At 44.2% G+C, this 27,238-nt stretch overlaps 1 protein-coding gene and 1 long non-coding RNA gene across 3 annotated transcripts in view; one reads left to right on the plus strand and one right to left on the minus strand.

Moving 5' to 3' along the window:
- RNF38 (ring finger protein 38) overlaps window positions 1-16,561 on the minus strand; it is a 76,269-nt gene extending 59,708 nt beyond the window's left edge. For both annotated transcript variants that reach the window (XM_083419952.1, XM_083419951.1), the window contains exon 1: window positions 15,801-16,561. In XM_083419952.1, coding sequence (XP_083276078.1) covers window positions 15,801-16,338 — 538 coding nt within the window. In that variant the 5' untranslated portion in view covers window positions 16,339-16,561. The remainder of the gene's footprint in view (window positions 1-15,800) is intronic.
- On the plus strand, window positions 16,473-18,032 carry LOC310668049. Its single transcript, XR_014506579.1, has 2 exons — window positions 16,473-16,592; window positions 17,258-18,032. It is a non-coding gene; the product is annotated as an uncharacterized lncRNA (long non-coding RNA).
- The last annotated feature ends 9,206 nt before the right edge of the window (window positions 18,033-27,238 follow it).

Here is a 27,238-nt window from a genome sequence, read left to right on the forward strand (position 1 = left end):
CAATTAAATTTTCATTCATGTGTTTTTATAAAGCAATCTCTTTTTCTTTGAAAGGAGGGGGAGGTTGGTTCATGACATCAAAGGTCAGCAGCCAAACAACACTGGACACAGCTGTTTTCCAAGGCAAACTTGAAGAAATGTTTTCCCCCAAGCTCCACTAGAGAGTAATTCAAACATGAATGCAGGAAATGTATTTCTAGAGTGGCACCGTCACTGACGTTTTGTTTGTACATAGCTTTAAGTTCACTCTCCCTGCCCCCCCTCAAAAAACGACTAGTTCTAATATTGTGTCTTCTCTCTTCCCTGACAATATCCCTTTAAAGAGTTTTGGATGTCATTCAGCTTGTGACAGCTTGATGTTTTGTTCCCAATCTAAGAGGGAGCTGTGGTTAATTCTTCACATTTTAGCTCCTTTGATAAGTTTGTATTGAAGTGGCAATGGCATGTGTTTTTAAAAATAACTTGTGTTGTGCATGCAATAAAGTGAACTTTAAAAGTAGACCGAGAACAAGACCTGCAGGCATAAGGGCATCTCTTTGCTAGGATTATTGTTTTGGGGCAGAGGCATTGTAACACAAACCTGTTAAGACACTAATTCTGATTCAAAAACAGGCTAATACAGGTTCTATTAGGAGCGACAAAAATGTTACAAATAGTGAACCATCTTTCAAGTTCTCCACAACACTTTATCAGACTGGATGTTAAGAAAAATGAGGATGGGATATAGAGGGGGAAAGTAGTATGACATTTAAGGCCCAAAGTCTGCAGTGCCTTAAGATGGACTGTACAAATAATGCAGGTGTTTGACAGCCTTAATTAAGCAAGTCTCCCTTTGGAGCAAAACAGCTTCAAGGTCATGCTAAGGTGAATACACACCACACACCAAAGCCCCATCCCTAAATAAAGGAATCCTGGGGAAATAGTTTACACCGGAGAGAGCTACAATTCCCAGCACCCTTAAATAAACCACAGTTTCCAGGATTCTTGCAGAAGATGTACTTTAAATGTATGATGTAGATGGGACCTAAGTGCTGCTGGAACCAAGAAAAATAATGGTTGTAGTCTTTAAATTGAAACTATTAAAGCCAGCAGTCACTCAGACCTTTCACCAGCACCAAGTACAGCACTGTCTCTTGTGAGACAGAAAGCAGATGTAAATTAAGTAAAGAAATACATTGTATTTTTTATATCAGCCAAGCTAGAGATTAATTTTGAAGCACCAGGTAAAAATAGTCCAAAGCAGCCAAGCAGAATATTGTTTAGTGGTTGCAGGCATGCAACCCCTTCAAAGTAAACTTTCATCTTCAGGTGGTAGTAGATAAATTTATTTCTACTATTAAGACTGCTCTTTTGGATAACAAAATTTGATATTCACCAGAGTGCACAAAAAGCATAGGTAGCCCACAGTGGTCCATTAGAAAAATCTGAACGTCACAGTAGGATAACAACTTTATTAATACTGCTAAACTCTCACAGCGTAATGAACAAACTTCTGAGTTTTCCGCTACTGTTCTTTATGGAGGATCTTAATCAAAATGTGAACAAGGGAAGAGAAAAGGGTGGGTATGGTTTTGAAGACCAAACATGTACTGCCCTCCCCACAACTACTGCCACCCTTTCCCTTTATTCACTTTTTTCCCTTTGAAAGGAATCACAGTTCTGGGTTTCACTGCCTTGCCCAGGTAACGTTACAGCAGCTATTCACAAGCGCAGTCCCACTACTGATTGGCACGGGAGTTTTTACCTGCTCCGTATCCAACTAGGACCAGTTCACTTCACCTTGGGCAATCTGGCATACCTCGGCTTGCCATACTGATGCTGAACGTAGTGCGGACACTGCATAGTCCACAGCAGCCCTGAACTGATAATCACACTTCTATCATCTTAATATAAATTAGCTACATCACCTATGGCCAGTTCCATACTCAGCCATTCTATATATGGAAAATATAACTCTTAAGTATTCACACTACTGCCACTTCCTTCACCATTACCAAACTTCTTTTACATTGCCTCTTTCACACAATTGTTTACATAGGCTTTTAATCAAGGGGTCTGTCTTGCCCCACCAAGTGTCACTCCCCCCACCTCAAACTACTCAAGAATACTACAGCGTATCACAGGACAGTTACAAATGAGTCATAAGCAGTGTGGCCGTGTTTTGCTTCCCAGTGCTTACAAAATAAGGAGAGTAATGCAAAAATACTGCAACAGCATAACCAGTCAGCAGTGTACAGTATTCTGCTTCCAGTTACAATGGTTGCTGCTCTGCTGTACACCTGGAGGCAATAAAGGGGCAGCTGGCAACTCACTCCTGCAAATCAACAACCCACCAAAACTGTACCTAGCTTACTTTATCAAATATCTGCTTTAGTTATTTGTATGGCACAGGAAACCTGAAACAAACATTCAATCCCATATTAAAAAGCTTCCCTTCTTGATCACCTGTTCTTGCTCACCGTAGGCAAGTAGCTGCTTAAAAAACCTGGGTTAACCGAATGCCAAAATGCCTGGCTAATTTGTAATTAAGTCCAATATATGTCATTAAATCAATTTACAGATGTGCCTTGGACTGCATTTTGGACACTTTATGCATATATATCTTGCTTAGACTAATAAATAATCAGCTGGCATGTGTATTACTATGTCTGTTTCTGAAAAGATGGAATTAAATCTTTTAGTCTGCTGTCAGCTTCATAAAGGTTATGGTAGAGAGTAACATCTCCAAATCATCTCTGCCTCATTTCTAGCGAAGCCATTGCTGACTTTATGCCATATCCAGATGGACTCTGGCTATGCAGATGTCAGCTCCTGTACCTTATAACATAGGACATTGGTACTTCAACTGCCTTAGGGCTGATTCAGAAAGCTAATGGATACTAAACTCCCATTTAAATCAATAGGAGCTGCAGACTCAAAATGCCCTTGCTTGAAGAACCCCTTCACATTTTTTCAGCTGGTATTTGGGGGGGGGGGGCGGAGAATATCCCAATATATACAGAGTGAAAATGAACAATTCTCACACTCCAATATTTCATATTAATATACCATACAGAAATAGATCTTCCCCTCAATTATGAAATACTTTTCTGTCTGCAGATTTTATTATTCATAGACACAGCTAGTTTAACAGTGCAATTTATGTTACATCTGTCAAATGCCTAAAGTCTCAGATGCAGGCTTTCATTAGCAGAAGTATGCTCTCAAAACTGGTAACATGATTAGCAATACATGAGATGAACTTATAAATTATTTCAACCATTTGCCATCTTTCATCCATGAGTGTTTTGCTCATATTTAAAAATGCAGCATTGCAAACCTCTGGCCTAATATTATTCCAAGCCTTAATAATCCTTTACAAAGTTTAGTTAATGCAACTAAATTCACCCAGGCTCTTCATGCTACAATAATTTATTCAAATGGGGGGCAAGGGTGGATAGATAAGTTCCCAGTAAAGATAACTGATGTAGTTCACATATTCTCATACATCATTTGATTATTCAGCAACTGACAAATAACAAAATGAGTGAAACAACTCAATTGAAATGCATCATGTTTAAAGTGACATGAGGTGAATTTGGCATTATCTATATTTACAGACTGGGCACTAGAAAAACACCACCTTCATATCAACCTACATATTTCAAGACTTATCATATGTACTCAGATTTTCTACAGATAAGATAGGTAAGTTTCCTGTAAATATGTTTCCCCCTCAGACCAAGGTTTTCAGTTTTGTCAGAAATATTTATTATGAATATTTATACAGGCAGGCCCTCGTTTACATGGGGGTTATGTTCCGAGGCACTGCATGCGTCAGTGAAAATCGTGTATAACTTAAGCCGACTGAAAAAGCCTGCAAACGGGCTTCCGCCTTTTTAGTGATGTTTCAGTGACATCTTTATGACGTTTCCAGGTCACTTCCGGTTTCAGCACAATACACGTATGCACAGTTGTGAATATACTGAACAGGCATAAGGGGGGGGGCTGCATGTGCGTGCACATGCATATTTGCAGGGGAGAGAGTATAATCTACACATTTCTATGCACTCCCATTTCTGCACCTCAGCTTACTTTTGAGTTTGGGTATTGTACTGTATTTCCTTTTTGTGTATGTGTCTCTTGAGGTGACATGAGAACATATGAAAGTTCTATCTAAGGACTCATTGACTCATACAAGTTATAGGAAGAACCTTGCTAGACTTGCTAAATGAGAACTATCAACTAGAGGATTCTACCACCTTGAAAGCTAGAAGCTAAATGGCACCTTAAACTTAGGTTATGGGTTCATTTTTTCACACGGTCTTTTTCAGATGTGTTTTCTTTGGGATTTTTTTTTTAAAATAAAGGGTGATCTAGAAATTATTTCAAACGACAGCCATCATGAGGAAGGTTTGGTGCTGATACTGACCAACTCCATGCCACCCAGTAAACTTCACTGACCAAGTTCTTCCCAGTCCAATACTAGCTCTCAACAGCTACATGAAATGGGGAAATGTTTTAAGTTATGTGCTTCTGCTATTAAATATTGCCACTTATATATTTACTTATTTATTGAGACTTAATTCCTTTATTAACTGTACTTTCCAAGTAATTAATTCAGAAGCTTCAAGAGAAATGTCACTTAGCAGAGGTACTGAGTTATTTCTGCATGTTTGCACTCCATTAAATACTGTAAACCTCTGCTGTCCAAGTTTTCATTAAGGATGTGTTGCAGACTAACCTAATTTAAGGTATTAAAATGAGGCACACACTAAATATGGAAGCCCAGTTTTCATCTACCAAAAATCAATCACAATTTTTTTAATTGCCAAGAAACTATTGAACTTGCTCACAATAAATTATGAAAACTCTTTTTTTTTTAATTTAAGGATATCACAAAATGTCAATTTTAAGGATACAACTTGCTATAAAGCTACAGTACATGCTTTTCAATTACAAGGCAAAACATACTGCTTTAAAACAATTAAAAAAAATATTGTGCCAATTCAAGATTCACACTATTGAAAATGTACAACATCTGTCAAGATTGCTGTGAACTAGCGGTTTTTCATTCACTACTTTTTACATGGTTTATAACCTTCACGTGATGAATTTTGCATATTTAAAAAAAGGCATAGATCCCTCACTGAATTCTTTCAAACTAAAGCTGTTTAGAAGACAGCTTTTCATAACCTCTCATCACAGTATTTGATGGTAAAACTGGTGAATACGTGCCTTTTGATTATGAACACTTTTACTGCCTTAAAAAAATATGAAACTGAAGCATGTTGAAGACTAACCCTAAAGATCTTAGTACAGTTAATAAAACAATCCTAAATACCATGAGAGATTTGAGGTATTAGCAAGCATGCAAGGGTACCCCAAAAACTGCCTTGACATATTCAAAACTTATTTTTATAAAGTTTCCCTTAATAAAGCCAAAAACATCTACTTATAAATAAACTAGCCAACTAAAATGTTCCATTACAAGGAAGATCTCACCTTGTCTCTAGCCAAGGCCTGTACAAATTCTGACTCACCAAGCCAAATGCAACCAGCAGTTCTGTATGGTAAACCTCCTGGGTTTTTTCTGCCTGTCTAGGACAGCAAAACATGAAGCGAATAGTGACTGCAAGCTACTGGCAGGCCACAATAAATGGGCTGGCTCACATACTGAGCAAACCTGCCCAAGCTGCTCCCCTCTCTATCTCCAAGACAAGACAGAGATATGGCTAAAGACTGCTTTCCTCTTCATTTTGCCTCTGTGTCTCTAGGATCTAGTTCTTATATGAAAGAGAAGTTAAGTTGCTCAGCAAAATGTCCCATCCCAATATTGCTTTGCTAATTCAATAACTAAGGCCAAATACGCACACTATCTTTAAAGCATTCTAAAAACATTTTTTTCTGGGCTCAGTAGTTTGCTACAGATTGCTGGGAATTGTAAGTCTGTGAGGAGTAACGTACAGTGCCCAGAATTACTTTGAGAAGAATGTGCTTCAAAGTCAGTATGTACACAACCTATGGCTACAATCCTATGCACATTTGCCATCAAATAAGCATGCATATGAAATTGTGGTACATATCTTTGGCATTAATTATGAATATACTGATGAAAACCTGAATTATGCATATCAAACATTTATTTTAATTATTTAACAAAATGTATATAGCCCCCTCAATGATTTTCATAACATTTGACATACAAACACAGTTTTTTCTACTTCCTGATTTCATCTGGGGAAAGTGTTTTCACTTTATTAAACTGCACATCAGACCTGTAAAGTTGGTATTTAGCAATACCATTTCCATAGATATATCAAGGATGACAGAATGACTTACTCAAGGCAATCCAGAAGATTCATGAACAGGAATTGAATCCAGATTTGCCTAGTCAGTACTGGGGACACTATTTCTAAACCACAACAGTGCTCAAAACTCCCATTGTTCTAGGCACATTTTGTGACAGGGGATTTCATTAGCACAAGCAGTTTCTGAGCTCTGGGTGCCGTACTGCGCCTAAGATTTCAGATTAAAATCTGAAAGGAAGTGGAAGGAAAGGAGGACCTTTTTCTGCCTCTCCACTTCCAGCTACTCTCTGAAGACTGGATAAGAGACCCTTTTAACAATATTAGGGGCGTGGGCAGGGGAAGGACTAGACCATGTAAAAAATGAACTTAATATTTTAGCTGCAGTTCATTCATTTTCAGCTTTGTATTCTTGTTATAAAAAAGGGAGCCTGGACATTCCATTGTTGCACCATAACCTAGGTTTAAGGTGCCATTTAGCTCCTAGCTTTCATCTCAGTTTCTAACACTGAACCACAGTGACACTTCAATCATGTATTAAATGTAGTGATCTCACATTACATTTTAAAAAGTGAGGAAATAGGAAAAAGGTTTGACTACTAAATTTCACAGAACACTTTAACTCTAGTTTGCCAAGACTGCTGATAAAACAAAAAAAAATTAAGCACAGAAATTCACTGTCCCATCTTACTATTTGCCAGTACTTTTGTGATAGCCAATTTCAATAAATAAAGAGCACTCTGAAGATGTGGCTCAAACAATTATAAATGCACAAACTCCATAATTATACTTTTCTAACACCCCAGATATTTATAGTTCCCCTGCAAATATCACAATCCTATGTGTGTTTAGAATTCAGGAGGAAGGCACTTGCTCCCAGGGAACTGTGCATAGGATTGCAGCCCAAATGAATTATTTGGGATTATAAACAGCAACATTTTAAAATACCATGTTGACACTCCTTTGGCCCACCTATCTCTCCAATGTTTATGTAACATACAATGAGCCAAGTTTATTATTATCATTATTGTTTATTAAATTTGTATACTGCACTTTATTCAAAGATCCCAGGACAGTTCACAACAGAAAAATACAAAATGAGAATACTAAATATTTTTTTAAAAACAAACCAATAAACTTCCTTCCACATAAAATGTTAATTAGCTGAACACATGATTGAAGAGAAACATTTTCACCTGGCATCTAAAGATATGGCATCTCCCTGGGGAGAGCATTCCAAACAGGGAACCACCGCAGAAAAGGCCTGTTCTGGTGTCACCACCATTCAGACCTCTTGTGGAGAAAAAGGGCCTCAGATAATGATCACAGGATAGGTTCATATGGCGAAAGGCGGTCCTTGGGGCATTGCGTTCCTGAGCTCTTTAGGGCTTTATAGTCCAAAACCAGCACTTTTATTGGTCTACCTTAACTGGCACCCAGTACCATTGGGCCAGGATTACTGTAATATGCTCAAACTGTCTTGCCCCAGTGAGCAACCTAGCCACCAAATCTGCACCAGCTGAAGTTTCTGAATCATCTTCAGAGGCAGCCCCACATATAACGTGTTGCATTAATCAAACCTAGAGGTTGCCAGATGACCTAAGTTATTCTATCCCTGTCCAGATATGATATGGGTGCAGCTGGGCCACAAGCAAAAGCTGATGGAAGGTACTCCACACCACTGAGGCCTCCTGAGCCTTGAGCAACAGTAAAGGATCCAGATATACCCACAAGCGACATGCCCACTTCAGAGAGAGTGTAAACCCATCAAGAGTTAAACTATGTCATTTTGATATGCACAGGTGCATATTTTGAGGCTACTTTCAATGTTATTTTTATTCTCTACAGAGTGACATTCCAAATATGGAGGCACAATGGACCAATTTAAATCACACCTCCCATGTATCTGATGAAGTGGTTCATGCCCACAAAAGCTTATGCCACAATAAATTTGTCTTTTAACGTGCCACAAAATTATTTTACATTTACTGTAACTTTGTTATCCTTCTGACAGTACTCCATACTGTACGATTTATTTAAGGCATTTATATACCGCTTGATCATTATCAATTCTAAGCAGTGAGAATAAAAATAAACCACACAGAGAATAAAAAGGCACCACTAGGCCAAACACTACATTAATATGCCTGGTGGAAGAATAAAGTCTTTGTCGTGTGCCTGACATTCGGCAAGGAGGGTGTCTTTCTAATCTCAGTGGGGACTTTCACAGGACTAAGCCAGCACAACACTGAATACTCAGCTTCCAAAGTAGTTACAAGCTGTGAATCTGAGACATGGGAGACCACAAACAAGAGACTCCCCCAAATTTCTTTGTGCTCAAGCAGGAATATAAGAGATCAGGTGGCCCTTAAGATATCTTGGACCACAGTTGTTAAAAACCTTGTAAAAATACAAGAACCTGGAACCTGTCCTGGTAACATATGAGCAGCCAGTGCAAGCTTTTAATCACCTCAGTTATGCGCTGGCAGTAGCCTGTCCCCATAAAAAAAAAAAAAATCTGCCCACAGCATTTTGCATCAGCTGGAGCTTCCAGACTAGGCTCATGTGTAGCACCACATACAGTGCATTGGAACAATTAAGTCTTGAGGTTATGAAAGCATGGATCACCATGACCAGGCTATCCCTGACTAGGAATAGCTGTACCTGATGCACCAGTAGCAGGTAAAACTGTAGTTCATACATTTCCTGAATACACTTGCATACTAACTGGCTACTATAAAATAGTAAAGCACTGATTTGTAAATAAAGACATCCTTAACCATCATAAGAGGATATTCCTATAATTATTTTAAGCTTAGATAGTACCCGTCAGCTCCCATCATCCCTAACCAATGCTGGAGCTGATGAAAAATGTAGTTTATCTGGCATGCACTACATTGGCTACCCCTGGCTCTGTGTGTGTGTGTGTGTGTGTGTGTGTGTGTGAGAGAGAGAGAGAGAGAGAGAGACAGACAGACAGACAGACAGACAGACAGACAGACAAGATTTCTGTTTGGTTGTCTCTGTTCACATGCAGGACACAAAGCAAGGTCACTGAGTGCCTATCACTTTCCAAAAACTGCTGGTTGTTAGTGAGCAAAACTGTGTTTCTTCATGAAATCAAAAGTAAATAATCCTCCTTGTTTGGTTAGTAAAGTAATAAAATATTCAGAACTGAACACACTGCAGATCTCAGGGAGTTACAAGGCATAAACGAAAAAACAAGTTCACCCAGGTGGGGTCCAGTGGATGATCCTAGGGAAATACAGAATTACATCTCCTGGATTCTATATCCTAGCAGGTTTGATGGTTTGCTTGTTCTTTGGTTCAAGAAAAAGCCCACAGTAATAACAGTCATATAACTAGGTCATATTTTTATGTTTGACTCAGATGCCCTTTTTTTTAACCTGGTTTTCTTTTTCTTTTTTTACAGAAAAAGCAGACTTCAACTCAATTTGAGTGATAAAGGATCATGATTACAGATTAAGATTAGAAGAATATAGGCTTTAAAATATGTTAGATTTTTAAATTTCATAAACCAGATTTTTTAAAAAGACGCACAACTGAAATGCTAATAATTCAATCTTTTATTTTTAAAAATAACCCCCACAAAAGATACCAATTTCCAGCTGCATATAGATATGCTCAACCTACAACTATACTACTGGTTTACTGCATGCTTACATCACTGTACAGTTTGTACTTGACCAGCAGTAGTTTACTACTGTGTCCTCTGGGCTGCTTAAAATAGCTGGACAGTGTGATTTGAAAGGAGAGTGTAAGTCTGTCTGTCCTTCTAGGCAGAAATATTTTGATAGAGTATTGATCAGGAGAATCCACAAGTAGGATTCCCACCTGTTTATTTAAGGAGGGGGGGGGAGGAATACCATCAGATGCAGTAGAGGACAACACTCTTTTTATTATCAACTGTTGTGTCGAAGAGCGAATTCCAGCAGCATGAGAAGCTGAAACTACAAAAATTAGTTCTTCTACACTGAAACACCCTTTTCAAAAGCACTTACACCCTCATACACAATACAAGCGAGTATGGAACCTCCACTATGTCATCTTATCAGCATAGAAACAAAGTAGGGAGGAACAGCAATGGTTACAGAGGCCCATTTGTGTGGTCAACAGCAATGACCATAAGTCTCTTACTGACGACCATCTTCTGCTAGCAGCCCAGCACAAAGCAAGAGACCCTTCCCCCTTCCCCCACATCACAGAAATCTGAGAAGGGAGGAGTCTCTCAGCTTCTGCTGGACAAGACAGTCAGGCTATGTGCACATTAGCAGCTTAAAACACAGTGAAATAAGTTTTCCCTTGCTGCATTTCAAGTTGCATGTGCATATTTATATGCACACTACAGAAGATGTGGGAATGTCTTCACCGAGGCATGTTACCTGTTTGGTTTCCTTGCCCCTGCAACCCCTTCCCCCGAACATGAAGATCTCATCTGTGCATAAGCTGCCATCCACACATGCACAATGGCTGTCTCCAATGTGTGAACCTCAGCTTAACTGCAAAGTGAATGTGGCTTAAGTTTTCCTTCCAGGTTGAAGCTGGTTTGAGAGAAAAAGCATCAGACAGCAGTACAGTGGTGCCCCGCAAGACAAATGCCTCGGAAGACAAAAAACTCGCAAGACGAAAGAGTTTTTCGTTTTCTGAGTTGCTTCGCAAGATGGATTTCCCTATGGGCTTGCTTCGCAAGACGAAACGTCTTGCGCCTTTTTTAAAAAACCGCCAATGCATTCCTATGGGAAACCGTCAATACACAGTGGTGCTTCGCAAGACAAAAAATCTCGCAGAACGAATTAATTTCGTCTTGCGAGGCACCACTGTATTTCTAAAGAAACTACAGCAGAGCTTTCTAAACTTTTCATATTGGTGACACATGGGGAGTGTTTGCATGACACACTGCAGCCAACACACTAATGTGTTACAACACAGTTTGGAAAGCTTTGAACTACAGTACAGGGTTGTTAGTAACAACATTTGTATACAGATTTATACTCAGCAGCGGGAGTGCACTGGAGCCAGAATAAATGGTAAGATTCATGCAGCTGCAGACTCTTGTTCCTTTCCCAAATTATCCAGGCCCAGCATGATACAAGACACCTCACTTACCCAACACTCACAGTTGGGCAATGCCTTTAGTAGGGCCAACCAAAATGTCACCAAAGTGTGGCGAGCTTTTGAGTTCTCTAGAACTCTTCATCAGATAAGGTGTTACACAAGGTCTCTTTAATTTAGCACAGCCAAGGACATCCCCTCAAAGCGCTTGGTAATACTATACAATTTGGCTTCATTTGGCTTTTTTACTTAGTACATCAAAATTAATCAGTGGCTTTGCTAAATTAAAGGCTGCCATGTTTCGCTTTACTTCTGGTCTCTGCCTACCCAGCAACCTGTGTGTTCTATTTAAGGTTTGGGATTGATCTGGGTTACAAATTAGACCTTAATTTCTCAGAAATGAGTAGCAGTCATTGCTTTTTTATCCCAGAATTCTACATGCGTAACCTGGTTTCTGTAGCACCTGAGAGGGACTTATCCAGCCTGCAATCTTAGAACAAGCTAACTTCACAACTACAACATCATCCTAATGTTTGAACCTTGTTTTCCTTTGTCCCCCCCCACCCACCCTCAACTCCTGATTTGTATACTATCTTGCCTGAAGAAGAGTTCTGGATAACTTGAAAGCTTACCACAGATTTTAAAATTTATATAACGAGTTTATTCAATGACTGAATAAACTGAATAAGGTGCCTCCTAAATCTGTCTTGAGGGTTCCCCCAACCTCTCAGAGCAGATTTGAAGATTGTGCAGAGCACACACAGGAAGAGGACAGGGGAAGGTAAAGGGTTGTATCAAAAATGACAATGGCTTGCTACAAAGGTCAGCCAAAGTATGAACACCCAATTGCTTTACTCTCCATTGAAGCAATAGTTCAACCAGAAACTATGCAAGGATAAGGCACTGTTGTTGTGTGAAAAAGGAGGGATTGATCATCTACAACTAACCTCTTCTTGGTTTAGAGTGACATCATTAATTGGAAGTCTATTCCATTTATTTTTAAAAATAAAATAAGATGCAATAAAGTCTAATACTTGTCTCCAAGATGTAATGGGAGTGCTTTATGTTTTCCTATGACAATTCCTATGCACATTTACTTGAAACTAGTCCCATCATCTCAGTGGGTTTTCTCGAGTAATCATGTGCAGGTGTAAATATGCAAATCTGATTTTTTCAGGTCTAAGAAATAACTCTAATGAAAAGAAGAACTGAAACCATTTTGAATTACTTACTACAGCCCAATGTAAAACTAACACTTTATTTGAAAGTGTACCATCATTACTGGCTCTGCCCCAGGACTACATCAGTCACTTTAGCTAAACATTAAAAATAACCTAGTACTGAAGCATGCTCTCTATACATTACAAATTATGTCACATATTTTGCTCTTTATTCCACATTACTCCATTTAATGACTTCAAAAGTATTCAAATTAAATAAAAATGGAATAACAAAGTGTCTGCCAGAATGTTTAGAATTGAGATTCTTAAAAATATTTGCAGTTCTTAAAGTTGAACAGAAAAAGATGCATCTCTCATTGAATACTATTGTAAATAATCCCTTACACTAAGACAGGCATAGGCAAACTCGGCCCTCCGGATATTTTTGGGACTACAACTCCCATCATCCCTGACCACTGGTCCTGTTAGCTAGGGATGATGGGAGTTGTAGTCCCAAAACATCTGGAGGACCGAGTTTGCCTATGCCTGCATTAGGACATAGGCCTAACGTTCAAAATCAGGTATCAGCTGCTCAGCACAAAGCCAATTCAATAAAAGAAGATGCATTTAACTTTTTTTGGTTATCTGAAATTCAGCTACCACAATTAAAAAAAAAAAAAGATTTTGCCCAGCTGAAATAAATACATATCCAGCCCACAAGTACTGTTTTCTCAGCATACTAGGTTTACAGGTTTCTGAGGAAATCAGGACCAGGAATCTTTCAGATCATACCAGCCCCACAAACGCAAATTCATGGGGGTTTATTACATGTGAACTTTCAGGAGAGCAATAGAATTCATGTCCTCAAGTATTAACAAGCAACTCTAATTTTAAATGCAAATCATATCTAAGATCATCTTACTGAGGTGAAAGTTGACATTTAATAAAATACATTGATCATTTTTACGTTACTTAGTGGGTGCAGTGCAGAAAATTATTATCTCCAGCACCCAGAAAAAGTTGCTTAATTTAGACAAAACTTGAACCTATCACAATGTAGTTCAAGAGCCTGATCTGATACTGAACTCATGGATACCTCATAGTGCTCATATGAGCAATGCAACTTGTAGAGTGCCTTTCCTTCCCTAGTGAGTAACCACAACCAGCCCACGTACATGTGGAATTAGGAGGAAGATCATCAAGGGCAGAGGGAGTGACTTCCAAGAAGAGTTAAAGCTCTGGAACTTCTAATTTATTCCAAACTATTAATTCATAAAATGGTATTAGTCATGAAACACCTGGAAATATTGCCTTACTGTATCAGTTATTATTCTTAAAGCCATGGGACAGTTTGAACACCTCATGTCAAAAGCAGAACCAATAAGATTTTGAACAGTCAAGAAAGCAATTACAATCACACGCTCAAAGGGAAAAAAACATTTTAATTAATTTACAAATAGATGGGCACTCTCAACTATAAGTTCCCCTGTCAATGACATGATTCTTTCTATGGAACCAAGAAAACCCAGAATACTCCCATATATATATATATATATATATATATATATATATATATATATATACCATGTATACTTGCTGTAAAGATGTCTACTCGGTATGGATATTATTGTATGAAATATTGCATGTTATGTGACAGTGGTTGTTCTAGGGTCTAGAGCAGTGGTTCCCAATCTTTTTTTGGCCATGCCCCACCTAAGCATCTCTAAAATCCTGATGCCCCCACCCCCTGGTGACATATAATTCTTATTATTCAAAAAGTGAATTCCTATTCACATGGAGGAAGCCTAAAAGGCCATTAAATTGGTCTAAACAAGCTTCCAAATTGCCCCCCTTAAAAATCAAATTGCCCCTCTGTGGGGTGTGTGCCCTAAGTTGAGAACCACGGGTCTAGAGTTTTCTTTGGCAGGAATTTCAGGCCTTCCAGAGTCACAAATTCTGATACCTGTGAAAGGTGAAAAGTTTTTTTTCCCCTCTTCTCCCACCACAGCATCTTGTTAGGTTGAACACCACACTGAACTTTGTCACATTATTTCTAGCTTCAATGCACTTAAAAGTTTTAGCCGTTCTGAAAATCACCAGCTGCAAAATTGTTGAAGTTATTTAGTTGTGAGCTTTCTCTCCCCCCCCCCCAAAGCCAACTTGTTGTTTTTTTCATCTCCATATGTACACTATTGCCATTTCCCTCCAAAGACAGTCTTCCAGCTTCCAATTCCAGGGGACAACACAATCTACAATCGTCCACACCAATTCACAGGCTACTACACCAAGTTTATTACTAAAGAATCAGGAGCCTCTTTCCCAGAAGTGGAAGATGCACATGTGTCGCCAAAGCACAGGAAAAGTCCTCCCAATGTCCAAGGCCTTCTCCCCTCTCTCTCTGCCCCTCCACACAAAAAAAGGCAGCATGTTTAATGCCCTTCATATTAAAAGAGAATACACACACTAACACACTTAACACCGACCCACAAACACACAGAGGAAGAGCAAAGCACCACTGAGAAGCGGAAGGGGTGATGGAGGAGAAGTAGCGCTGAATGGGACAACTTTTGTGGGAAATCAAAATGCTGTTTTTTTGTGGGGGGTGGACCTTCAGCCCCCACCCCACCCCTCTGAGGAAAAGCAGCTTCCATTTCCATCCTGCCTAGCACATGTTGTGGGGGGGGGGGGAGGTGTGCTTCTGGTGGTTGGGGTGTTGTTGTTTTTTTTTGTACTCTTTGTCTCTGGGTTTTAATTATTTCCTCGGTTTATTATGGCTTCTCTTTAGACCCCGCACCTGGCAAATGAAGGCATCATTTGAAAGCCAGGAGGCTTTGAAGAGCCAGCGCTCTTTCGACGAGGCGGGCATCCTCAACGCACTTCACGAGGAAGTTGCGCCCCATTGAACTCGGTGGGACTTCAACTCCCAAGTAAACAGGATTAAGTTGAAGGCTGGGCCAAGTTTTTTATTTTTATCCTTCCCCCCATTTTGTGGGGTGTCCCCCCCCCGTTTTTTTGTTCCCAGCCCCCGCCTTCTGGAATATTTGCTCGGCGCCTCACGCGGAATTCACCTCAGCACCCACTTATTAGTCACCTCACAAACATCCTGTCACCTCCCGTTCCCTCAGAGGCTGCCTCCTCCCCGCTCCGCCGCCGGCCTCTTCCTCCCCCCCCCCCGAGACACCCCCCCCCCATGTTTACTCCCCACAACCGCCCCATTCCCACATGGCCTCCCCACACTCCCTCGCCCAAACCCCGCCTGTGTGGGTCCCCCCCCCATTACCTGGCGCGGGCGCCCTGGCTCCCGGCGGGGCCCTGGGGTGCCCGTGTCCAGCTGGGCTCCCTCTGCCTTGGCTGCGGGCGCCCAACTCGGGCAGGCTCGGCCCATGGAGATGCGGCGGGGCAGGAGGTGGCGGCGGCGGCTGGAAGTGCGCGGCGGCGGCGGCGGCGGCAGCTGCCGTGGCTGTGGCGCCGCCGCCGCCGTTCATGGCGAGGAGGCTGAAGAATCCGGAGCGGGAGCGCGAGCGAGTCCGTGGGGGCTCCGGCGGCGGCGGCGGGCCCGGCGGAGAAGACGGCGAGAAAGCCAGCAGGGCGGGCGGCGAAGCGGCGCCGGAAGGAGCCGCCGTTCTGCCGCCGGCTGCCCTCGCCACCGCCGCTTCCCCGGCGGCCTGGCCGTGGCGGTGGGGCTCGGGGCGCTCCTCGGCGCCTTGGTGCTTGGCGGGGTCCCGGTCCCGGAGGCGGACGGAGGCGGCGAAGGGGCGGGCGTCGGGCTGCTGCACCGCGCGGGGGTGCGAGTTGGCCGCCGCCGCTGCCACCGGCATTCGGCCTCGCTCAGGGGCCGGGGGGCGCCGGTGCCCGGCTCAGCCCCACCGCGCGGGAGGAAAGGGGGGTCCGCCGGCCAAAGCCCTTCCTCTCTCTCCCTCCCCCCCCCCCCAACCCGGGAGTAGTTGGGGCGGGCGGTTAGGCAAGGCTGCGAAATATGGGGAAGTGCAGCGGCGGCGCTCGTAGAAGAAGAAGAGAAGAGAAGAAGAGGGGGAGGAAACTTCCTTAAGAGGAGGAGGAGCAGCCGAGCAAAGTACACCGGGGGGGGTGGAAGGGAAGCGGAGGGGAGGGAGGAGGGGAGGAGAAAGAGAGAGAGAGGAGAAGCGGCAGCTGCCCCTGGCTTGTACAGCCCCCCCCAACTGCTTCCTCCACGCCCGGCCCACGAGCGTGTTCCTCGTGGGGGTGTAATTCGGTGCAAGAGAAAAACAAAGGTAGCAGCCGATCTCCCCAGGAAACGCAGCTGCTGCTCGCAGCAGCACCGCCTCTTTGCAAAAGCAGCAGCAGCAGCAGCACGCCGTCAGGGGGAGGGAAAGCGAAGGGCATCCACGCAGCGGATTTCTAAACACGCACACACGCACACCCTTGGGCCCTCCTCTCCAAAATACTGGCGGGACAGCGGCGAAATCCACTCCCGATTCACATCCGGTGTGGCGCTGGGAGGCGGCGGAGAGCAGAGAGCGTGCGCGCCCGTTTGCAAGAAATAATATCGGGATCTGCCTTTGTGCCGCCGTCTCCTTTTTGTATCCCTGGGAAAAGAAGTTTCTCGCCTCTGCTACTGCAGACCCCGAATGAGAAACTCCCTCCCTCCCAGCTCCGCTGACGCCGGCCTCAAAAGCGCCGCGTAAACTATGCAATGGGGGGGGGGGGGTGTTGTCAACAAGCTTTTCTTATTTATTTTCTTTCTCACTTCGGGACCAGCCCCGTCCGCTTGGATCGGCCAGAAACAGGAAACGGCGTGTTTGCAGAACTGTATCAGAACAGGGACTCATGCAGAGACGGCGATCGATTGCGCCCGCGTGCAGTTCCCCTTCCTATGGAAATAGCCGCCTTTTCGACCTCCTCCCGGTTTTCCTTTCTTCCGCACCTCTTCTTCGTCGCAACTGCATCCGAGCGAACTAGCAGCTCCAGACATTAAAGGGTTCTAGGTGGCAAAAGAGGCTGGACCTGGCTGTTATAGGGGCTTCCTACATCCACAAAGCTAACCCTGCAGTGCAGAGTCTGTTTCTTACGTCCAGATGCTGTGTGAGGACTGGGCAAGGGTGACTTATTCAGCCCTGTAACTCTGCCAATAACCACTAAGGGCGCACACTCCGCATCACCTGCCCGGACCGGGTCTGTGATGGCCCTTAACGCCCTTTTACTCATCCCGATGTATCATCAGGGTTGCTGCAAGAGCGGATATTTCTCACTCTCAAGGGAGAAGCATGGGTGGAGTGAAGACAAGTCACGTTTGTGAGTGTGTAAACGGAACCAAGCGGCGGTACTTGCTCCGGATTAATTAATTCGGATTATAAACTCCCGATCTTGTGCCGAAAGTACTGTAAGGCAGAGAAGGGGAACAAACCGAGCGCCTCTCTACTCCCTCCTTGCATGTGTTAAGAGTTGCTTTTTAAAAATAAAATGAAACGAGGTTCGCTGTGTTTTCTCCGCGGCGGGGCTATGATGCGCTGGAATACAGAACATTTATTTAATATTATTATAGTAGGTGTGTGTTTATCCGCACATTGCATAATAAAGGGGGGAATGGTCTTATATTGCACCCGTGCATGTGACTGATTGCACGGCTGCACGAAATGAGTTAACTGTCAGAGGCTGGGGGAAAGCGGCCTCGCATCTCTCCAGCTGATGCCGTTTTCGAGGAAGAAATGCTCTCCCAGATGAGCTCTGACACATGGGATCCGGAGACAGAGTTTCCACAGAGACAGGAAACCTCTCTTGGCGACCACGGGGTGAAATGTGCAGAGATCAATAGCGCTGGAGAGCTCTGCCTCAGGCAGACCCGACGAGCCAAACCCGGAATCATCCTCATACACCCCCCCCCCCCTGCTCCCAGACGCTTTCCCCCTTCTTTGTTCCCGGCGATCTAGGGGGAGGAGTGGGCGGGAAGGGGAACGCAAGCAACCAGGGGGCCTTGAAAAAAAAACAAATCTTTATCTGCCCCATTGCTGGCCTTCTGGCACTTCTTCAGCAAGGAAAAAGCTATCCTTTCGTGGAAGGAAGCGCAAAGTGTCATTGCAAGCAGGAGAGACAGGGCTGGGGGTGTTTGGTTTCGTTGCAATTCCTTAATTAATAGCAACGAATTTCCTTCCTGGTGCGCACTTGGCGAGGAAATGGATCCTGTTTCTCGCCCTCCCCCCCCCCCGCCTCCTTTTAAATTTAAGGCACGCTTTCTTTCGGGAAGCCGTCGTCCCCGGTGCTAGGAAGTGAAACAAATAGCATTTTATTTTATTTATTTTTTTGGTGGTGCAATCGATTGGACGGCCGGGCGATTGCACGAGGCTTGATCGCTCCAGCTCCCGGGCTGGCTCTCCATCCATCATGCATTGAGGACAGCGAGGGAGGGAGGAGGGGAGGCCGTGTGGGAAGCAGGGGGATGAAAGAGCTGCCCGGACAAAGCTGGGGATCTGACTGATGGAGGAGGAGGAGGAATGGGGGGGACGGGACGGACGTTGGAGGAGGAGAGAAATCGAGGGATCTATTATTTACTAGCACAGAGCAGCTCCAGGGACTGCAGGCTGCGTGGTCACAGCTTGCCACTGCGGCTGTCAATCACGATCTTGATCTGGGCTTCCCGCAACTTCACAACAAGAATAGCAATAATATAATAATAAGAGAGCAGCAACTCTGCCTAACGCGAACAAGGAGCTTTTACGATCCCGATTGCTTGCTCGTTGGATGGTCCGCTTGCTTGCGCACGCCTGGGCGCACGACCCAGCTGTTTGTGTTTTTAAAGGAAACCTTCAGTGCGCAGTGTGCTTTCCATCCAGCGATGCTAAATTCTACCTGGGCGGCGGGTTTAACGTAAAAATAAAGGAAGGGACGCTCCGGAGGCCTGTAAGGGAGAGAAGGGGGAGGGTTGTGCCTCGCAAGAGGACGAATCAAGTGCGTTGCGCGAGGCTGTCATGGTTTTTGGACTGCCCTTTCATGGGTGGAACATCTGGCAACCATGCTTGCAGACTCGCAAGAACCTGCCGCCGACAACAAGCGCTGGAGAGGAGCGTGAATACTTCCTGAGTAGCCCCGTCGCCCCCCAAAAGCCCTGATTAAAAACTAGTGCTAATTATGTGGCCTTCATTGCTCAAATGCTGCTGTCTGGAAGCATGAATCTGGGGCATCCAGGCACATAACTGGGAGTGCATAGGACTGGAATTATGGGACTTCCTGCTAAGGCAGGCTGCAGACATTTGCACTGGCAGTTAGCCCTACTGAACTTGGTGGGAGTTGTTTCTGGATAAACATGGACAGGATTCAGCTGTATATACCTGTGTTTGGGGAATATCCTATGTCACACTCAAATTCCTCTGCAGCTATACAACGCATTCAAATCATTGAACTTTATGCCTGAATCCCAAACACTTTTACTTGGAAGTTCCTCTCAGTCTTCCCCCTATATTGCAGAACAGTCATGCAAACTGAGATTTAACACAAAGCAAAATGATTAATAAATACAATTTTATAAAAGGGATTAGAAATAGATTGGTTGCTTCATAGAGGTGGTGGTGTGCATTGGGGAAAGAGCTAGAAAATTGATCTATTTTTATTTTCCAAATAAATTAGGCTTGTTTAATTGGTTAGTTAATACTAGTTTTCAGACACTGTTGCGATTGTCAGGCAAATTAGTTGCCTTCAGAGTCTGGAATTTCTAAGGCTTGGAATGTCCATTGGGATTTCTCTGGTGTCTCCGGAGGTTGCACAACCAATGCAGAGTCTGAACATGAAGATTAATTTTCAGTTGATAATCCCAGATGTTTAATTAGTTCAGCAATGCCCTGTTCCGCTGTCAAAATCAATCAGAAAAGGTGTCTTGAAAAATAAACAGTTAATTTTGCTTAAGAACACAAAACTGAAATGTTTGGCTAGGCTGTGACAGTACACTAAATTACCCTGATCTGTTGCCAAAATATTGCCTTAATACTAGAGTTAGTAGCATACCCTAACATTACAGCTTGCTTTTATTCGGTGGTGGATATTTAGTGAAACTTACGAATTCATTAACTGAATGAATTTTTAATGAGATCTACCTAGACAAGAATCAAATAACTTTCAAGCTTTTAACCAGAACATCAGTTTAATCAGTCTCCATAAAGGAGTCTTCTGCAGGATTTTGAAGGGAGAATACAGCGTGTCTATTAAGCATGATATAGCTTTAAAAGGTAATAAGTAAGAATTGCCATCCTCTATAAGGCAGTCAACCTTTCTTACTTTCCTGTCAAATTTGATAATATGAAATATTTCCAGTTATAATAGAATGCCAATGCCAAATCCCCAATGCCAAAATAACTTTGAACTTAACAAGATCAAGGCTTTCAGTATTGCCCTGCACTTGTGAATCACATCAAGAGGCGAAATTGCACAATTATTACAGAGCGGGGCTAACCTGTTGGTCCCATCCCTGTTCATCAAGCACACTGGAAGCCATTTGGCCTCGGCCCAGTATACCTGAAGGAGCGTCTCCACCCCCATCGTTCTGCCTGGACGCTGAGGTCCAGCGCCGAGGGCCTTCTGGCAGTTCCCTCATTGCGAGAAGCAAAGCTACAGGGATCCAGGCAGAGGGCCTTCTCAGTAGTGGCACCCGCCCTGTGGAACGCCCTCCCATCAGATGTCAAAGCGATAAACAACTATCTGACATTCAGAAGACATCTGAAGGCAGCCCTGTTCAGGGAAGTTTTTAATGTGGGATATTTTAGTGTATTTTTGGTTTTGGAAACCCAGCCAGATGGGCGGGGGTACAAATAATAAATTATTATTATTATTATTATTATTATTATTTGAACTGATGAAGCCTCTGCCTAAATGTGTGGGTGCCCCATCTGTGTGCAAGCCCATGTGTGATTGTACATGGGTTTTGTCATTTGATGCATCTACACCAATGCCTGATTCCAGGGATGTGGCCTCCACAACAACCCCATTTTGTGGCAAGGCACACAACATTGCGTGCAGAAGGGGCACTAGTGTTGTGAAAGACCCAGGTTTAAGATACATCTTGATACTGATCTCAACAATCTCCCCATCAAGTGTCTTAGGCCTGAACTAGACAAAATGGCTGTGCCCACACTATACCTTAAAGCAGCATTTTTTAACCTACTTGTGAGTAGGTCACAAAGTCTGTGCAAGTGGGTTGCAGGCTCTCTAAGTAGTCCCAGAAAAATTATTGCTTGTAATCCTTAACTGATGTGATGAATGTCTCTTACAGCTTCTCGCTTTCTTGGCATGCTATAATGCTTTGTTGACACTTGTAAATGAATCTTAGAAAGGCTCATGCATTTTATTTTAACACTTGGGAACTGCTGTCTTGCAACTGGCAGCAGAGTAGCCCTAAGGTCCAAAATTCAGTTGACAATAAATCAACGGGTCACCAAAGCAAGTAAATTTGGTCTTGTGGGATGCCATACCGAAAAAGTCAGGAACCATTGCCTTAAAGTCCATTTGAAGCACATGATTTCCCTCATAGACTTCTGGGCACTATGGTTTACTCCCCACATAGTTACGATTTCCAGAAACTACAGTGCCCAGCAGGGCCAGCCCACCCAGAGGCAAGGTGAGGCAATTGCCTCAGACATTGCCTACATCGATGTGTCTATTTTAGGTAAGCCCACCAATCCTGGGACGCAGGTGGCGCTGTGGGTTAAACCACAGAGCCTAGGACTTGCCGATCAGAAGGTCAGCGGTTCGAATCCCTGTGACGGGGTGAGCTCCCGTTGCATGGTCCCTGCTCCTGCCAACCTAGCAGTTCGAAAGCACATCAAAGTGCAAGTAGATAAATAGGAACCGCTCCGGTGGGAAGGTAAATGGAGTTTCCGTGCGCTGCTCTGGTTCGCCAGAAGCGGCTTAGTCATGCTGGCCACATGACCCGGAAGCTGTCTGCGGACAAACGCCGGCTCCCTCGGCCCATAGAGCGAGATGAGCACGCAACCCCAGAGTCGGTCACGACTGGACCTAATGGTCAGGGGTCCCTTTACCTTTACCTTACCAATCCTGGGAAGGTGCAATGGAACATTCTAACTCCACAATGAGTCCTACAGTTAGCCAAGGCCGGCCCATACATGAGGCAAGTTGAGGCAACCGCCTCAGGTGGCAAGATTTATAGGGCCAGCGGATCCCAATACAGATCTTTATTCCCGCCTTGTTTCTGATGTAGATCTTCTCTCACCCCTTCTTCCCTGGCGGGGAGGGGACCGCCATTTTGTGATTTGCCTTGGGTACCCAAATGTCTTGGGCTGGCCCTGTCCGTAGCACTAAACCAACAATGGTTTGTAAGCTCCTTTGTGGCTCGTATGAGTGAAAAGTGGTGTAGAAATATAATGAACGAACGAACGAACCATTACCTGCATAAAGTTCATTATGGAATGCCAGTTCATTTCTAGCTCTAAGTAACAGCATGCAACACAGTGTTTCTGTTCATGTTAAGTAATATAGGCATACCTTAATGGAATGGTCAGTCAGTGAGAAAAATGCAAGAGTCTGTTATTGCACTCATTAATGTTATTTTAATGCCTTGGTGTTTTAGTGCCGTGGTTAATGAGCTCTGAATTGTGCAGATACAGCTTCTGCAGCTACAGGCCAAAGTTACCATTTCCAGCCAGATCGCGAAATGACTTTTCATATTTAGCGCTTCTTTTTAAACAGAAACATTACGCAAGAAGCCTCATTGTAATGACAAGAGGTAGTGAACACAGTTCAGTGAGCTATGTCAAAATGCAGGTTCCTACGCATTCTGCCAAAAGAAAAAAAGTGTCTATTACAGTGATATAATGAGGTGCTTCAGGAATCCATCTGTCTCTCTTGTTCCAATATACCGTATTTTGGTTAGAGGTATCCCTTATGGATACACTTTGGGTTACTATGACTGAGCATGGAGGCTTATCACTTGGAAGACGACCCAAACCCCACAGTCTTGAGCAGGATGGGGAAGCTTTTTCAGCCTGGGGGGGTCACACCTTCTTATGGCAGTGCTGGATGGGGACAGAGGCAAAGGTGGGTGAAGCAAGAGGTGTGGTTCTTACCTTTCTGGACTGGGAAGGTGTGTGGCCTGGGAAGAGCTCTGAGGAGCACATTCAGTCTTCAGAGCTGAGGTTCTCAACTCCCTGATCCTAGAGTTAGATAACAATGCTGTTGAGGTTATAATTTAATAGAAGATAGGGTACAGCAGAAGGGGAGAAACATGAAAAACGGGGTAGAGAAACAACAAAAATAAGAGAAAAGACGAAATTGTGTTTTTATTGTATATGTTAAAAATGTTGAAACTTAAAAAATAGAAGTAGTAGAAGTAGTAGTAGAAAAAGAAATTGCTGAGAGTTTTCGTGGACCACTTAACAATCCTCCCCCCACCTCTTGTATTTTATTGCCTTACAATTTGAATGTCATGCAGTTGTACCTTGGAAGTCGAACAGAATCTGTTCCAGAAGTCTGTTTGACTTCCAAAACGTTTGGAAACCAAAGCGTGGCTTCTGATTGGCTGCAGGAAGTTCCTGCAGCCAATTGGAAGCCACGGAAGCCCCATCGGACGTTTCTGCCTCCAAAGAACGTCTGCTAACTGGAACACTCACTTCCAAGTTTGCGGCGTTTGGGAGCCAAAACGTCCGAGTACCAAGGCGTTCAACAACCAAGGTACGACTGTATTATACAAAATAAAAGAGGCAATAAAAGCACAGTTAAAAATCATTGTGAATATTTAACGACTTGGATGTGGTCACGTCCTGTCTTCAGGCACAAATCCACAGACACACCATGGACCCTTGAACGAAGCTCACAGGCCAAAGTTTGGGAACTCCTGATTTAGAGAGTTATCTCTTAAGCCTCTGCAATTGGGATGCATTCATGAATTTTCCCCTCCGCCGAAGTACGTATTTAAGATATCGCAGGAGATGGAGGTCTTTGTGCGCATCAGCAACCGGCCTTGCATTTCTTCCCATTTCTTTATCTCTACGTCAAGAAAAGCTTCACTAGCTCAGGCTAAACAAAGGAGATAATCTTTGAAATAGGGATTGACACTTGTACTTTTAAGGCTTTTTGTGATGCAGTGTCAGGGCAACTCTCTGCACCACAGATCACGTGAGCTTTTGCTTATGCCATAATAAATAGATGGGGAGCTCGGCCGCTTATCAACCCAGCCTAGGAGGCTGAATCACATCACTGGTCCATCTAGGCCAGTCATCACTGCACTGACCGGCAATGGCTCTCCAGGGTTTCAGACAAGGACATCGCCCAGCCCTATCTTCAGACACCAAGGATTGCACCAGGAACCCTTCCGCAAGCAAGGCTGATGCTTTGCCCCTGCGCTACGGTTACTTTTAGCTCTGCTAATAATTACTGCCGGCCTCAGATTTTGCATGTGGTTCTGCTGCTGAAAGACACAGGAGTGCAAGGCCAGTAGAAGCACTTTGTGTGTGTGTAAGAGAAAGAGCAAGGGAGAACTGAGGTCAATCAGGGTTTGTATGCAAAAGGCCCACAGTTCAGCTGAATCCTTGGCATCCCAGTGGAACAAAGGATCTTGGGGAACAGAGCTGAGAAAGGCCTCTCTGCCTGAGATCTTGGACAGCAGCAGCTGCTGCTAACCAGAGGAGACAGTACTAGGCTAAATTAAGCAATGGTCTGACTTGGTGAAACACAGAAACACTTTCGCCCCTCTTACCTTTTAGCTGGAAAAAGAAATATATTTAATACCAGAAACCATCTGTGGATGAATTAATGCATTTTTTTATGGTCGAACATTACTGCAACTTAAATATTAATACAGAGGATGTAAAAGCACACGATTTTGAGCACTGAACAGATGAGATTTTCCAAGACTCAGATACACCTGCACATGGCTTCCTTGTCAGTTTGCAGACGACAGAGTCAACTTTTGAGAGATGGCAACGGCTTAACACGATGCAGGCGGGCTGGCCTGATCTAAAGTAGGCATCTGCACTGGTGCAAAGGAGGATGGTCAGGTTCATGAGGTGGGGGTCGGCTCCACTGGGGTATCTTATTTTGGTCACAGAGGTCAACAGCAGATCTATCGACTTCAGCAATGCAAGGTCATGGCCTCAAGGCCAGAAGTTAATGATGTACAGGTCACCGAGCATCTGCTCAGGAGCAGTTCTACCAATCAGGATTGTGCTCAAGGCAGAGACCCAGAGGTGAAAGGCTTCTTATCTCATTATCAACTTCCTAAGCAGCCCCCCCCCCTCCCCAGGCCATTCGTTTGAACTATTTTATGCATTCCTCCTTGCTGCCACAATTTCTCTCTGCGTAACTACATTTTCCTTCTTGCAATTAACATGTGAACAAACCCTGGCTTTGTTTGCAGGCATGTTCTTCCAGCTTCTAGTCTTCCCTCTATTCCCCCTCCACCCACCCACCGAATCATATACTGAATGAGTGACCCATTTCTCCTTGTTTTCTTGGTGTCTGAGATGCCTGCTTCCATTTTATACAGTGGTACGTCTGGTTAAGAACTTAATTCCTTCCGGAGGTCTGTTCTTAACCTGAAATTGTTCTTAACCTGAAGCACCACTTTAGCTAATGGGGCCTCCTGCTGCCGCCACACTGCCGGAGCACGATTTCTGTTCTCATCCTGAAGCAAAGTTCTTAACCTGAAGCACTATTTCTGGGTTAGTGGAGTCTGTAACCTGAAGCGTCTGTAACCTGAGGTACCACTGTAGTGGCTGGAATAACTCCAGTGCTTTTTTTTTTTAAAGAAGAAAAGGTTTCAGTACTTGCCATGCATTTCAGGGGTGCCAACCTAAATAAAAAATGGGGGCCGCAGGTGAACCCCACATAATCGATCACAAGACATGGCACGTACACACCATTTGTATGGCAATGCCCATCAACTTGGGGGGCTGGGCACTCAAATATGTTATTGAGGGGGGCAAAGGGACCTCGACTTCTAGGAACTGGCTCTTATGGTGAAGTCGTTGCAGTAAGTGCCGCACTTTTAACATCTTGGGGGGGGAGGTGTCAGTGCTCCTTGGGAATGTGGTGGATTCTCCTTCCTTGGAGGCTTTTAAGCAGAGGTTGAACTGCCACCTGTTAAGGATCTAGTTGAGATTCCTGCATTGCAGGGGGGTTGTACTGGTCCCGGGGGCTAACCAAGAGGCAAGGTCCGAGTCCAGTCCGAGGTCGAGGGTGCAGTATGGAGGCTGTTCGTCAAAGCTGTAGCTGGGTCCAAGGTGGGGAGTCGGGTGGGGTCAGGAACTCTGGCAGACGAGCAGGACAGGGTGCAGGCAGGAACAGGCTATCAACAACGTTGCTCCCACAACCTGGGACTGGGGCTGACTGGCTTTTATCTGCCCCGAGGCATAGGGTGCCCCTGGTCCACAGGTGACTCGCCTCTCCTGGCCTGGAGGCGAACACTCCTCCTGCAGGAACTTAGTTCCCTCCGCCTCTCTGCCCTGAGCCTCTGCAGCTCCGGAGAGGCTGGAGGGTTACTGGACCCAGAGGCAACCTCAGCTTCCCCTGACGGGGCTGAGAGTGGAGCACCTGCAGGCAATGGGTCCTCCATCACTGACTCAGCTGGTGCCTGCACCTGAGGATCCAGCACAGGTGAGGACCCTTCAGGCTCAGGCCCCAGCCCCGGCTCAACTGGTTCTGGAGGCGGGGACTCCTGTGCAGGCTGGGATTCCTCAGGTTCAGCCTCTGAGTCCGAATCCCAGGCCCTCTCAGCTCTACTATTCTGTAATTCTATGAAGCCCA

The sequence above is a fragment of the Podarcis tiliguerta genome, assembly GCF_965153285.1.
Source record: "Podarcis tiliguerta genome assembly, chromosome: 17".
Lineage (NCBI taxonomy): Eukaryota > Metazoa > Chordata > Lepidosauria > Squamata > Lacertidae > Podarcis > Podarcis tiliguerta.